Source organism: Perca flavescens, chromosome 12 (assembly GCF_004354835.1).
Source record: "Perca flavescens isolate YP-PL-M2 chromosome 12, PFLA_1.0, whole genome shotgun sequence".
Lineage (NCBI taxonomy): Eukaryota > Metazoa > Chordata > Actinopteri > Perciformes > Percidae > Perca > Perca flavescens.
In genome coordinates, this window is record NC_041342.1 from 23,525,634 (window position 1) to 23,540,178 (window position 14,545).

The 14,545-nt window shown below is 39.9% G+C and overlaps 2 protein-coding genes across 7 annotated transcripts; one reads left to right on the top strand and one right to left on the bottom strand.

The window, feature by feature from the left end:
- Positions 1-155: 155 nt before the first annotated feature.
- On the bottom strand, positions 156-5,341 carry c8a (complement component 8, alpha polypeptide). Its single transcript, XM_028594055.1, has 11 exons — positions 5,232-5,341; positions 4,991-5,099; positions 3,720-3,867; positions 3,466-3,613; positions 2,998-3,187; positions 2,738-2,920; positions 1,807-2,047; positions 1,577-1,708; positions 1,299-1,456; positions 643-868; positions 156-307 (listed from the first exon to the last, which is right to left on the bottom strand). Exons 1-11 carry the CDS (start codon positions 5,339-5,341, stop codon positions 156-158), a joined length of 1,797 nt encoding a protein of 598 aa, XP_028449856.1.
- Positions 5,342-5,788: 447 nt separating this feature from the next.
- Positions 5,789-14,488, top strand: si:ch211-188c16.1 (FYN-binding protein 2). Of its 6 annotated transcripts, none has more exons than XM_028594223.1 (19): positions 5,789-6,012; positions 7,228-8,158; positions 8,284-8,472; positions 8,693-9,215; positions 9,318-9,430; positions 9,529-9,554; positions 9,722-9,759; positions 9,886-9,933; positions 10,119-10,254; positions 10,498-10,657; positions 10,946-11,069; positions 11,158-11,189; positions 11,544-11,607; positions 11,789-11,823; positions 12,091-12,154; positions 12,996-13,094; positions 13,227-13,240; positions 13,486-13,519; positions 13,666-14,488. In XM_028594223.1, exons 1-19 carry the CDS (start codon positions 6,004-6,006, stop codon positions 13,733-13,735), a joined length of 2,709 nt encoding a protein of 902 aa, XP_028450024.1. In that variant the 5' UTR covers positions 5,789-6,003; the 3' UTR covers positions 13,736-14,488. The 6 variants fall into 6 exon arrangements, with proteins under 6 accessions (XP_028450024.1, XP_028450027.1, XP_028450022.1 ...); XM_028594221.1 differs by having other exon boundaries at positions 5,790-6,012; positions 11,786-11,823; XM_028594222.1 differs by having other exon boundaries at positions 5,790-6,012; positions 7,231-8,158; positions 11,786-11,823.
- Positions 14,489-14,545: the final 57 nt, after the last annotated feature.

A 14,545-nucleotide genomic window follows, 5' to 3' on the forward strand; every position in this document is an offset into this window, starting at 1 on the left:
GCTGTGTCATGTCCTGGCATGCATTTCAATTAAATTATTAGAGCTCACACATTTATAAAGGGATTGTGGAGGAGCAGTTTTTTATTCATTAAAAAACATTTTGATTATGCTGACTTAGCACTCAACAACATTTTCACCCTGGAATGTGAGCGACTTTAACAGCGTTGAGTCTGAGAGGAGGAGCCCAGGCAGGTTGCTCCACCCCCATCAGGTGCAGGATTATCACAGGTTCTTGTCCGAGTCTTCCCCTGCGATCCACAGGAAGACCAGGCCCCCCAGCACGACCACGACCCATCTGTCTTGGTATCTGTCGAGGAAAAATGTAGGGAGTTTAAAGCTGCAGTTTAAAAAGCATAGGGATTTAGAAACAGGATATGTCATTACTCCATCACATCCTCTGACCCAAGAAGCAAGTGAAACATGCAGCTTGTAAGTCTCTGACGCAAAATAGATTCGATACAGTCTACTGTATATAACACTATAGTCACTTTCAATCTGTTCAAGAAAACACTCCTGCCCATGTATGAGAAATTGTTACGGTTTGCACTTGTTTTGCACTTTTTACTCCTCTAAATATTCCTTTATTTAAGGAAATTATTTGAATGTGTTTACCACTGTTTTTACTTATGACAAAAGTCTCACCTCTTCTGAGAGTCTCCTCACAGGCCTGTCCATGGAAGCCTGACTTACAGATGCACGTACAGGAGGTACCCGTGAGGACAGGGATGCCATTGTGCCTGCAGGGGGAGCAGCGGCAGGAGTCAAACTGCTGCTGATACTCATCCCAGCCTCTCTCCAAGTTGGCCAGTCTCGCACCTACATGGTCAGCGGCTGTGCTGAGGCGCACTAGCTCATAAATTGGCATTGTCTGGGTCATAAGGCAGGAAGGACAGAGAAAGAAAGTTAAAAAAAGTAACTAAAAAGTAGGGATGGGAATCACCCACAATACAATATTATCACAATACTTATGTGACGATACGATATTATTGCGATTTTAAACCTATTGCGATATACTGCGATATATTGCAATTCATTACCTGTTTTCCAACTTCAAATTATGTCCCCAAAGCAAAACTTTGTCAACATCTGTTTTGTGTAAAAATAAAAATAAAATGTCTCTGGTTTGTTCATCTCACATTTTCCATCAAGTGGACTGAAAAGCAATTAATCCTATTTTTGATGACCACACCAGCAAAGGCACAAAAGCAGTGTGTGGTTATAGACTGAGAAGGTATAACTTTGTTTTGTTTTTCTTCTGTTCAGAGCATGTTATGTCAAATCATCTTCCGTTAAGTCACCTCATATTCGATGAGTGTTGGGTTGTATTTGAGGGACGCTCCCCAGTTTTTGTAGGTGTCAGGGTTCCTAATAGCCAACAGGCCACTGCTGCTGTGTGTGACTCCCCCCTTCACTAGAGTAACAATGTCCTCAACCACAGATGAACTAGAGCTCGCGCCTACATTTAAAAAAGAAAAAAAGAAAGACATTTCAGCTCCGATAACACCGTACTGTAACAATCCTTTAATGACAATTTACAGATAAAGCTTATACATTTAATAGAATTTCAATGTCTCACCTCTATTATACGTTCCTGTTTTTTCGCAATGCTTCCCACTAACTTTGAGATTTACTGATTCTGTCTTTGTGAAGGAATGGCCTAAACCAATAGAGGCACCAAAGCAGCTGCCAGCTTCTTCACTGTTAATATCTGTGAGCGTTAGGGAAGAGAATTAAACAAAGGTTACTTTACATTTCATTATCTCTTAGATGACATTGATTATTAACAAACTGAAAAGCCCACAGTACTTGATTTCGCCATAGATGTTTTGTTGACAACCGCAACATATTCAAGGGTTCCTCCCATAATTCCCTCTGTGACATAGTGGGTGCCAAATGTGCGGAAGAAATGGGAGTAACTCCCAAAGTCGTACTGCTCAGGGAGCTCCATGAGTGAAACGTAGAAATCTTCATGAAGCATCAGCTTATTACTTCTCATTTTGAAGTGTGCTGTCTCCACTTTGGACCAAAGCCTAATGAACCCGAGGTCCTGAGGACAAAAAGGCAAGATTTTAAAGAGTAAAGTGATTTTTCTTGTTTTCAGAGGTAGAAATAGTAATTAAAAAAAGTTTTTATAAAACTGTAACTTATTTATACCTCAAATAATGTCCTTTCTTTTGGCCACAAACATTCACGGTAACTCTTTTTAGAAGAGTAAGAAATTTGGTGACATTTTGGTCCTGGGTATTTAAGTTTTAAATATAAGCAGGAGAGTGTTAGTTTAGCTTAGCATATACAAAATACTGAAAACACGGGGAAACAGATGGTCAACTGTAGGCCTGTATGTAAAATCAAATTGATTTTACACTTTGGTTTTTGTACATATTTAACAAACAAAACACTGTAAAATGTGTTAATCAGCGAGCTTTACAGGTGCTGGTAGGCAGATTTTGTTACCTTTTTGACAGAGCCAGGCTAGCTGGTTCACTCTGTTTCCAGTTTTAATGCTAAGCTAAGCTAAGCTAACTGGCTTCTGGAGGTATAGCTTCATATTTAATGGACAGACATGAGAGTGGTCATCTAATTCTCAGCAAAAGAATAAACATATTTCCCAAAATATTTAAAAAAATCAACAAACTCTGAAGTCAAACAATTAATAATGATATATTTAAAACAAACAAAACTAATTGCACTTGTTATCATGTAGAACATGTTGAACGTTGTCACCAATAGAGCATACCTGGCTTTTATGCTTTGTTAGCTTCTTGAAAAACTCGGATTCATCACTTCCACTCAGTCCAAATTCCACCATATTTATCCCAACTGTGACTCCGGCACTGGAAGAACTCATGGTTTTCCTTGCATTCAGCAGGCTCACCGTATCTTCATAGTATTCGTGAGAGCCCTCAGACGTAGCTTGAGCCTGTACAAGATCAAACTGTATGTCAAAATGTATTTGTTCAAATAGCCCATTTATTAAGAAATAAATCACAACATTACCACAAAGCGGTAGGTGTGGTAGTTGTACGGTTTCCTGTAGTTCTTCTCATCTTCATTATAGTGCAGGTTTTCGCAGAATGCGTCATAGATAAATTTCCTCCATTCACCATTATAGACATATTCACACGCTCCTCCAAAGTAACTCGGGTCAAGTACATGATCCACAAAGTCTCCAGTCAAGACATTGTAGCTAGGCAAAGTAGAATCATTCAAATTAGTCATTAGGTGAGGATAATAAAGATTAAATGAGACACATGTAAAATAAGTGATGTTGTGATTTAGATATATTTCTATAATGTTTAAAGAAATAGTGCTTTTGATGTGGTTATGTTTATTGAAATAATGTTTTACAGGTAACTATGCAGTGTACCTGGGAATTCATTTGCATTGCTTTTAAAACCAGCATCCGTGTGATAAAAACTATGTAAAGTGGATAACAATAACATTAGTAATAACTGCAGTATTTACCCCTGAGTGCCCCGTTTAGCACCAGGGATCGGCAGTATGGTGGAACACTTGTCATCTCTCTGGGTGACGTCTTCACAGCCCTCTTCATCAGAGAAATCATCACAGTCTGACTCTCCATTACAGCGAAGGGACTGGCTGATGCAGCGCCCTGGATAGACAGAGAGACAGATGTACTGCACATTTACACACTATCAGACAAAACACCATCAGCTTAAAGAGAATATGTTGTGTGAGCGGTCGTTGGTGGGACTTGCCTGTTTCATTGCAGGTAAAGCTCTCTCCACAGTAATCTGTCACCAGACACGGTGTTGTTACTGTTGGACATGCCTGCTTCTCCCACAGTGTCCCAGTGCACTCTGTGCCACCAAACTGTGAGGGCTTCTCCATGTATCGGAAACGGACCTGAGAAAGAGTTAAAAATGAGTTAGCTCTTAATCACTCAGTACGTCCATTCCCTTGCACCATTGTCGAGATATAGATTCCCACAGAAACACTGTAGCATTAGGCCATGTGGCATTATGTTTGTAGTGGTGCAGTTAAAATCATATAGCCTTAATTCAATGGTTGTTCATTTCTACATTCCATGTAAGTAGCTAATATTTGATTTGTTAGGGTCTACAAGCGGTTACAAAGTATATAAGTATTGTTAAACCAAGGCCCACTTTTATTATAGGATATCCATTGTTCCATTTAGACCTATAGATTATCTCATCCATGTATTGATCTGTGCTACCACACAGAAAACTGTCTAAACACTGTTTTTTTGTGGGGAGTTTTAATTTTAACATTGCCAGGCAGGGCTGTAGTCAAGTCCACCTTTGTCGAGTCCAAGACAAGTCTAAGACCAGGACAAGTCAAGACCATGTCCAAATAAGAGACAGTCAATACAGAGACAGAAAAAAAAGAATCCTCTTCAAGACCACTTACTTACCGGTTTGTAATTTATGTGATGTGAGAGACAGTACATCTTCTATTTTAAGATGCTAATTTTGCTTTATAATTTGTAATAATCAAAAAGCAAGTGCAGAGTAACACACTATAGGATCAAATTAGGCCACATTATTTACTTAAAATATAAAATGGAAATGTTCCCATTCTTGAACTTATAACTTGTCCTGAAGAATTCATAGTACAAACTGCTCGCTGACATTGTGTCTGTGGCCCAAATGAAAATGATTGATACCTGATGATTGAGGTATATATGACGCAGCCCGGCGTGTACCAGGCGACCAATCTCGATGCCTGTTCTAGATGGATTGTGAATCAAACCAATACCAATGGTTTTGTTTTGAAGGAGGAAATAACTTTAGAAAAAAGCATTTAGTGCTGGACTTGGTTGAGACCAACTAGAACATTAGGCAAGTCCCATGGCCGAGTCCGAGACAAGTCTGAGTCCGGACTCAAGTACTACAGCCCTGTTGCCAGGTATTGCACAAGCCACCCATAATATAAGCTGTAATCATAATTTTCATTCAACATATTTTACTGACTAATTCATGCAATTTATTGAGAAAAACGCCATTACCTTTCTGTCTGTGCAAGAGTTACAAGGAGTCCAAGATGACCAGCTCCCCACATTACAGTTGATGGGTATCGGCCTGTTTACAGCTCTGGCCCTCCTCAGCCCAGCCCAACTGGTGACCAAAAAACATGCATTATCATCTCCGTTTCTCTTCTAATAACCATGGTGCACAGGATATATTAAATCACTGCTTTCAAGGTGTTATATTTGAATGTAAAAGATGTTGAAGCAAGGAATACTGCACCTGGTATCAGCAGTTGTCCATGGCCTCCTGGATGCATTCACAACTGGGCTAAAATTGACAGACAGATGCAGTGTGCATAAAGTCAGGAGTAAAGGAATAAATGTATCCATACTGAAAATGAGTAGCTAGTCCTTAAGATCAAAATGCCATGACAAAACAGCCGTTGTGTGGTGACTTCTACCACTGCAGTGTTGACCAACCACAGTGAATGATTGATCAGGAGTAAACACATGCTCTTTAATGATCTATACCCCCATTTCTCAACTACACCCCCGCACTCCAATCCAGCTAAAACATGTTGTCCCAACAAACACTTTTTATGTAACTACAGTAAAAGTACTTTGAACACCTCAAACTGAAACAATTTGTGTTTTCTTTTTACATTATCTGCAGTGAGGTAAGCCGTTGGTTATATTATTATTATTATTATTATTATTATTATTATTACAACCTATCAATAATATTATAATAACCCTCAATAACAATGCCTTGATAATATCTATCCACATACAAAGTGGTTTCCGTCGCTTCTGATTTGTCAATTAAACAGCAAGAACGCGCACGTCATCAGGTCACGCGCAGCACGCAGGTGCGTCGCGTGTCCCACGCGTGGTCCCACGGCGGTGCGTTCAAATTGTTTGTTTTAGCATAAACAGTCTGTTGGATTCATCTCGATACATTTATCAGCGTAGCCGACAGCGTCCACGTCACCTCAGTTTAGACCGCTTTCCAAAAGTACAAACGTGAATGGTGATGAACAGAACGAGCTACGATGGACGAGGTAACTTTTAAAGATAAATAAAGTAATTTTAGCCTGAGGACCTTAAGAGGATAACTATATTTAGGTAACGTTAATGTTAGCTTTCCTACCATGCCCTGTGCTAGCTGTTACGTTACTCCATGTTTAATGCACCGTTTTTGAGCCAATTTGTCTCACTTGTTTATCATAAAAGTGTATGGTTTAGCAAGATTATCACAAGGTTTTCAGATATCCATCTCTGAGATATTTACCTCCACCTCAAAACGATGGCTGCAATTTAATTTCTTTTGTGGTGCTGACAGCATTGAGAAATTACATAAAAATAAGCAGCATTATTCCTGAGAAAAGTTGTAGGCTAACGTTAGCTGTTATTCTGTATTAGACCTTAATGTCAACAGTTCACCATGTGTTCTGTGGACTAACAACTGTTTTTGTTATTGATTAACCTATCAAATATTGTTTCGGTTCATCAGTTAATTGTTTGGTTTATAGAGTTTCTGAAAAATGATCATCACTGTTCCCAAAAGCTCAAATATCTTGTTTTGTCCACCCAACGGTCCAAACATTCAGTTTAATGGTCAAAACCAGCAAATATTCACATTTGAGAAGCTAGAACACAAGATTTATTTTACATTTTATTTTCATAAATGACTCAAAAGGATTAATCAATGATCTAAATTTTAATTTTGATTTGTGATTTTTATTTTTTATATTTTATGTAGCACCTTTCTACGATCCTGTTAAATAAAGTAATACAAAATAAATGACAGATCTACTGAAAATAGGACATTTCTGTAAACAATCTGTGTGATATGTAACATTATTTCAGCATTTATCTTATGAATAAACAGTAAATATAATAATAAAAAGAGAGGAATAAAAACATGTTGAATCAAATGTAACCCCAAACATTCGACTAAATATTTCGCATTCAATTAATCAAGTTCTTCACGATTAGCTAATCGCATTCTTTCAAATCGGGATTTCGATTTGAAAACAATTAAATGTTCAGCCCTACTCGGCATGTAAAACCAAAACTATCTGCATAACTAGATAGCACTCTGGAGTGACTGAGAAAGTGCTTTTTGTAACTTTGGTAAACCAACCCTTAAATTCTATTGTGTTGGGTTTGGATCCCTAAACTAACCATCAAGTAAATTGTCTGTGACAGTAATAGCATTTCTATTAATCTAACGAATAATGATTATTCATTTTTTTTCCCTTCTCTTTTTAATGGAGGGACTGAGAAACTTCAAAGCTCTGAGGGCCAAGTTTCAGGAAGAGGCCCTCCTGGCTCAATCGAAAACCACTCGACCAGCTGTTGCCGAAAAACCCAAATGCTTTCCACGTCCTGGAGGTCACTACAGCTCTGTGGTCAGTAGTATTAATATTCCTGGAGAAAATGAGACCCCAGCGGTTACCCGGGTCATCTTCAGAGAGGGGCTGCGGACATCTGGAGGCAAGCGACCGATTTCATTTCCACCACAACCTCAGCAGACCTCTCCCTCATCTCAGCTAGCTAATGGAGATGGCACAACAAGACAGTCCCTCAAAGAAAGACACATGCCTCTGGTGCTTCCAATCCTGCCTGTAAAAGAGCGAAAGACAGAACCCTCAGCCAAAAATGAGCACAAACTGGAGCCAGGCAAAGAAGTCCTGCCACAAACTAAAATCAAGAAGAAAGGTTTGCTGCTTCCTTTCAAGTCAGCCAAGGCATCAAAGGTCAAGGCAGAAAATGGAGAGGAGCCTACCTATGCTGATTTGACCACCAGACCTTCCAGTGCTCCCTGCGCGTTGCCCTCTGTGGAAAAACAAACCACAGAAGACGGGGCTTTGCTCCAAAGTGACCAATCAACCGCTGAGCTCCCCTTCTCCAGCCCCGATATCCCAACTACCCCTCCTTCTGCAGAGACAAATGCTGACTCCGACAACAAAATCATTAGCACCTTGGAGAGGGCCAGGAAGAAGTTTTCACGCAGGCAGATGTTGTTCTCTGCCAAACCTAAGAACTTGCATTCCCCTGACTACGTCTCAAGAGACAAGGCGTTCCCTTTGCCGCCACAGAACATTGTTGAACCTGAGCTACCCATACCCCCACCAGTCTTTCTTCCACACATGGCTTATCTATCAGCCCGGCCTTTCTTCAAAGCCAACCACTCTACACGCAGTGAGTTATACAGTGTAATTCAGTGATAAACACATTATGTCCACATTAGACACCCTTATCTTCTCATACTGTTTATTCGATTAGATTTCTAATGCATTTGCGATATTGTATTTCCCAATGGTTAGAGTCTGCGTTGGATAAGCAGTTTGGCAGAGATAACGCTCTTCCCTCTGTCAGGACTGGTAAACCTCTTCCACCCTATGCTCTGCAAAAGAAGCCTTTACCTGACTTGAGGTTACTGGGTCCATTGCCGCCAAAGCCTCCCAGACCTCCATTGGTAGATCTCAGCTGTTACCACCGACACACAGTTAACGGTATGTTAACTTGTTGTTGTTGTTTTTTTTTTCATTCCTGTAGCCTTGATTTGCGCACCACCCCTTTCTGGCTACACAGTGAAGATTATGATGGCAAAAAAGTTTTATTTTTACTTTGACATCGCTTACTGTGTATTGTACTGCAGTTTACTTTCAACCTATTTGTGGTAAGGTTGAACATCTGTTCTGATTCTGTGCTGGTTTTGGTTTCTTATTGTAGAGATGTCACCAGGAGAGCCAGTTGCTGAGCACCCATTCACCTCCAACCCTGTACTAGATGCTCCAGAGTTTCCAGACTTTGAGAATTCAGAGATGGAAATAGCTGAGAGTGAAGCTGTTGACATTAGTGCGCTAGAACTGGAGGCCTTAGACTTAGTCAGCACTGACCTTCCTCTGCCAGATGACTGCGGGGCCGCCGATGTTGAGGATCCCCAACCTGACTTAGCAGTGTGCGATCCTGTAGAGCCCCTTATGAGAACCAGCCTCCAAGGTCTGAACATTGGCAATCAAAACATAATACCCCTCGATCCAGCCAGCTTCCATGAACCAATAAACTGTTCAGAGTTCCCAGAGCCTGCTGTATGTGAGCAGTGGTCTCAGGGTGAGGAGGTGAGCGTAGATCCTCTTTCTAGCACTCACGCTGATGAGACTGACCTGGGAGAGACTGAGTCTCACTCTGCTGCACAGGAAACCGACAATGGTCACCACGCAACATTGAATGATGGGATTCAACCACATTCCAAGTGAGTTTTGTAGTACCTGCAATCACACTTTTTTTTTTTTTTTTTTTTTTTTTTTTTTTCACATTTCAGTGTGTTAAGACATTTCCTGTTTGTACCCTCTAGTGTATCTCAACAGGACAGTTACTTTGAGTCGTGCAATAATGTGTATGAGGATGTCGAGAACATCAACAAATTCTTGGGCCAGAACTCGTGGAAACGAAGAGGTTGTCTGAAGAGTAAGAATGTTTACTTAATACAGTTTTTCTTTTTGATATCAGCTCTGTTGCAGACATTTGTTGTCCCTGTTTAACTTCGTTGTCAATAATTTTTACAGATCCATATGCTGACAACCACCCAATGGTAACTCATTTTTTTTAATTTAATCTAATTGAGTGTATAAGTGTAATAAGAGAAGCGTTAAGTTTACGGTCAGACACATCCTGTGCAATGAAGAAACATTGTGCTTCACTCTGTTTAACAGTCCAATATGTGGTAAATGAAATGTATCATCTGTTTATTTGAACAAGGAGGAGGCGGTTCTTAACATGTGGCCACGGAATCCGTGGTATGTCTTTTTTATTTTTTTTTATTTTGTGTTTTTCAAACATACAAGTCCTGTCATTGACATTGTTTTTTTGCCAGACGAAAGGTGGCAATTGATTTTTCTCTTACTGTGGTAATCAAACTGCAGGGGCAGGGCATCAGAACACGCTCATTCGGCCCATAATCATGTCCACAGGTATGTTAGACAACTTTCCTCTCATACAGCGGGCCAAACGCTTATTTCCTATGTTTTCACATTGAAAACCGCTTTTGTCATTTCTTGTTCAGTTTTTATTTATTTTTTGGTACTTTTCATAAGCTTCAATTTATATTTCGTTTATTTTATTATTTATTTTATTTTATTTTTTGGCCACTGAACAGTCTGAAAGAACGCCAAAGCCCCGACAATGCTTACCTTAAAGAACAGAGGAAGAGGGAAAAGCATCGTCTGGAGAAGCAGAGAAAGGAGCAAAAAGAAAGGGAGAAGAAGGAAAATGAAATGAAAAAGAAATTCAAAGTAAGTTACGCAATCACTTTCCTTGGAAGTTAACCTTTTCATTTTTTCTCGTCTGCTTTTAAAAGGCTTGTACAAATTTAATATTGCTTGCAAATGTTACATATATTACACAAATATTGCATGTTAATGTATATCTTAGTGTCACAACGATGGTCAATGAAAAGCAGTAAACTATGCACTGCCGAACTGCTCTGCAATCAGTCCAAACCACAGCCTCTCATTACTGAAAATGTGACTCTCAAGGTGAGCGGGGAGGAGGAGCCCATGTACCACGCCAAGGTGATGGTGGCTAGCAAGGTTCGCAAGAATGACCTGCCAGTGAAGAGCGGCGACACCGTCGGCATCATTCGCACCACCAGCTGCCCCAAAGGCAAATGGTTGGCCCGAGACGCCAACAACAAGTGTGAGTTTAGACGCAGGTTTTCATGTAAGCCCGAGAATGGAAATCAGGATTTGAGCTATAACAACGCATTGGTGCTGATACCAGGTTGTTTCACAAGATTTGACCCAGACTAAAACAACCTACGCATGTCTTGACCTCACCTGAATTTTGGACTACAAGCAGGCTAAGAATAACCTCTGATCGCATAGAAGTAATGGGAATTCTTTACAAAGGAGTATTTTCGTTTTAACACGTTTGCACCACAGTTTCTCCGTGTGTTCAGTAACTGCTTCATCCTGGGTATTGCAGACGGCTATATTTCAGTGATGAATGTTGAACTAAATATCAAAGAGATGCTGGAACTTGGCAAGAAGGCCCAAGCAGCTGGACGCGGAGGCAACCTGGAGGGGGATACCATCAGCATTGGGAGCAGGTACTAGGTAGCTCACTGATAACATTCTTTGGTTTGGGGTGGGTGTGTGGGTTCATAACTCTAACAAACTTTTTGTTTTGTTTTGCAGATCTTCTACCCACGCCGTACTAACAAGCAGTTGTAAGTATCATTAGCCTCTGCTCAAAAACTTAACTTACTATTGATATATGGGTTGTACTGTCACCTCTAACCCTAACTTCTGCTAAGACATACAGTTAACTGGTTGATATAATGAATGGACTTGTTGACTGACAGAGAACAGTTGCACAGAGGTTGGCAACCAGCTGAAAGAGACACACGACCAAATGCCTGGCCTGAATAACTTTACTAGTTGTCATCTGCTTGACAGCCATGTGTTGTTTTATGATTGTGAAGGAATTCCATGTAAGCTGGAGGTTTCAGTTTCTACCCTGCAAAACATCTATCACCACCATGCACAGTGTGCTTGATCAAACTCCTTTTGTTTTTCCACAGTCACAGATGACAGTGAGGAGTGGGCATGTGAAGATGAGACCCTCTCACCCCCCATTGAAAGCCAGTAAGTACTGGCCTTTATTGTGGCTTAAAGTTTGGTTTCAAATCAATCAGTTGTTTTTTAAAAGAATGACCGAAACCTTTGGCCACATGAGAGCGCATTTAACTAATTCCCTCTGAAAGATATGATTGAATTTATGTGAGACATTGTAATATTTTTTTTTCCTCTCTATTCTGTATAGTAGCTTTCCCCATCAGACTGTTTCACTCCCTGAGATGTGTGAGTACATTTTACATCCGGTCCTTTTTTTGAAGTGAAAACATGCCCCCCACCCCCCTCCCTCTCAGCCTGGGGAATGCAAGCTCTGCCTGTGGTTGTTTTATGTTATGCATTAACATGGCAGACTGTAACTTTCCTTTTGATGTGCATTTTTACCGTGCCGCTTCCTTACTCCCTCCCTCTGTCATACTGTCTTTGCATAACTCACCCCCCATCCGTCCCTCACCTTCCCACCAACCTCTGCCCTTCATGTGTTCGTTTTGACAGCATGTGGCTATGTCAGCACCCAGCACACTCTGAGCGATGCCAACCTGGAGGACCTACACACGCAGTAAGTCTCAAACCTTGGCACTTTTCCTTGCTTACCCAAATGTACATAAATCTTTCTGCATCCACCTTCTCCAAACGGGGTGTGTGTAACATATATCTCTTCATGAGTAACTAAATATTAAACATTGGAAAGAAAAGTGATGTAGAGTGCAAAAGATATTGATAATTGGAAACATTATGTGTGGGTCCTGACATTTTTGGTAGTAGTCCTACTATATGATTATAGTAGAGCCCAAAATCAATAGTTTGTGCATTGGATGACACTAACACAGGGGACTATGCCTTCAACTAGCAATTGTTTTTGTTATTTTCTCAGTTAAAATTTCAAAAAAAGTTGTGAAAAAAAATGCCCATTATAATTTGCCAGAGCCTAAAGTGAGGTATTCAAATAGCTTGTTTTGTCCGACCAGCAGTCTGAATCCCAAAGATATCCTGTGTACTTTCATATATAACAAGGAAAAGCAGCAAATCAGTACATTACAAGTCAGTGTTACCAGATTTCGATGGCACCAAATACTCTATTCAGAGCCCAACCTGCCCAATTCTCATAAAAGTAGCTCAAAAGTATTGCTGAGAGTTTTATCCAACGTTTCTATGTAAAAAATAATTTGAGTCTGAAGTGGAATATGATGACATTTTGTTAAAGTAAGCCGCACGCTCTTGGACAGATGGGCTAATCATCAAAAGCTTAATAAAAGTAGTATTTATTTCAGCGTTACTGTATTGGATTGTAATAAATTGTATAGGTGTTCCTCGCCCCCTGTAGGCCACTGGTGAGAATGAAAATTAATCGTTATAGTAGTAAAAATAAGTCCTAACTGTTTCTTGTCTTCATTCTTCAGGAACAGACACGAGGCCCTGCAGAAACTAGCCATCTTCTTCCAACACACCAAAGATGAATTTAATGACATCCCTGATAGTGGAGGAGCAACCCCAACAAAGTACAGTATTCTCTTATCCATGACCTCAAACATTACTTTATTCAAAGTTATTTTTTTCATGTCCACTGATGTTGTCATATTTAATCATTTAAACATGTTTTCTTCACTTCATTCATTCTATCCTATGCAAAGTGCTGAGCAATCAAGTAAGTTTACAGATTTATTTCCATGACTCCACCGTTGTCACCGCTTGTCACTCTCACTGATAATGGTGAAGCTAAGAGGAGGGTACTTACAAATCTCTTTTAAGAACTCTACAGTCCGGTTGGCGCCCTGCCTGTAATGGAAAAAGACTTGTAGGGTACATTTATCTGATTCATGTAACCAGGAGACATGGTGCAGAGACAGTTCAGAGTTGATGTGGCATTTGTATCTGCTCGTCTTTATCCAGGCTTCTTGTTTGCTGTTGAGGAGCCTCCATATCCGTACGTGTTGACCGGTTTCCTTCTTATCAGCAAGTGAAGCTTGCCTCCGATTGATCTTTATTAATATTAGCAGAGTGCTCGTAGTACTTCAGGTTGTTTAGCATTCCCCTTCTGAACTGTGATGTCCCTTGTGTTTTGTATGACAGTGAACAAGAGGCTGACTTCACAGAGCTGGAGCTCCTTCCTCCCCCGCCACTATATGCTGACACCTTCTGATTACCACACTGGCTGGAGCAAGTAAAGTCGGGATGAAAACTAAAACTGCGCAGTTGACTGTTGGGATGTGATACCATGAAGAATATCTGCCATGGAGACCAGTTTGCCGTGTATCTGAATATTGTTTTTGGATCCTCCACAGTGGAGAAAAGGAAACGATCATGAATGGAGCTGCTGATATGACTATAATTCTGATCTCACCTTTTTTGTTTTAATTTGTTATATTTGCATATTTAACATTGTGTTCTACACTTTTCTTTCCTTTTGATGTTACTGTTAATAGAGCACAAATAGAATCATTGCACTTCATCCAAAGAGCAATGACATAAAGTAGCCAACTGTTCACTTGGAGAAGCTTATATTTAAGGATTTGTTTGTGAATGTTTTCTTTGCATTTAGATTTTTTGTTTCTGTTACATCTAATAAATATTTGTTATTGATTTATGTTTTTGATGATATTGTTTGTCCCTGATTGAAACAGACTGCTGGAGCAATCATAATGTATATAGTGTAGCTCCTGTAGACCTACAGTAATTCACTCCTGAGATCGGTGATACAATTCATCCTTTCTTATCCGCACTTCACTCTCAGTTGATACTTTGTCAAGATGGCATATACAGTATATGAACCTTTTATAAAATGTCATTAAACTTTTCAGGGTTTTCATTTGTCACAGTACACATGTGTCACACAGTCTTTTTTTAGAAGAATAGACTGTTCACCAATTCCTAACTTCTGTAAAAAAAAAAAAAAGCAACAGAACTCAATAAAAAAATAACCACATAGATGTACATTGGTGCTTCTATTCAT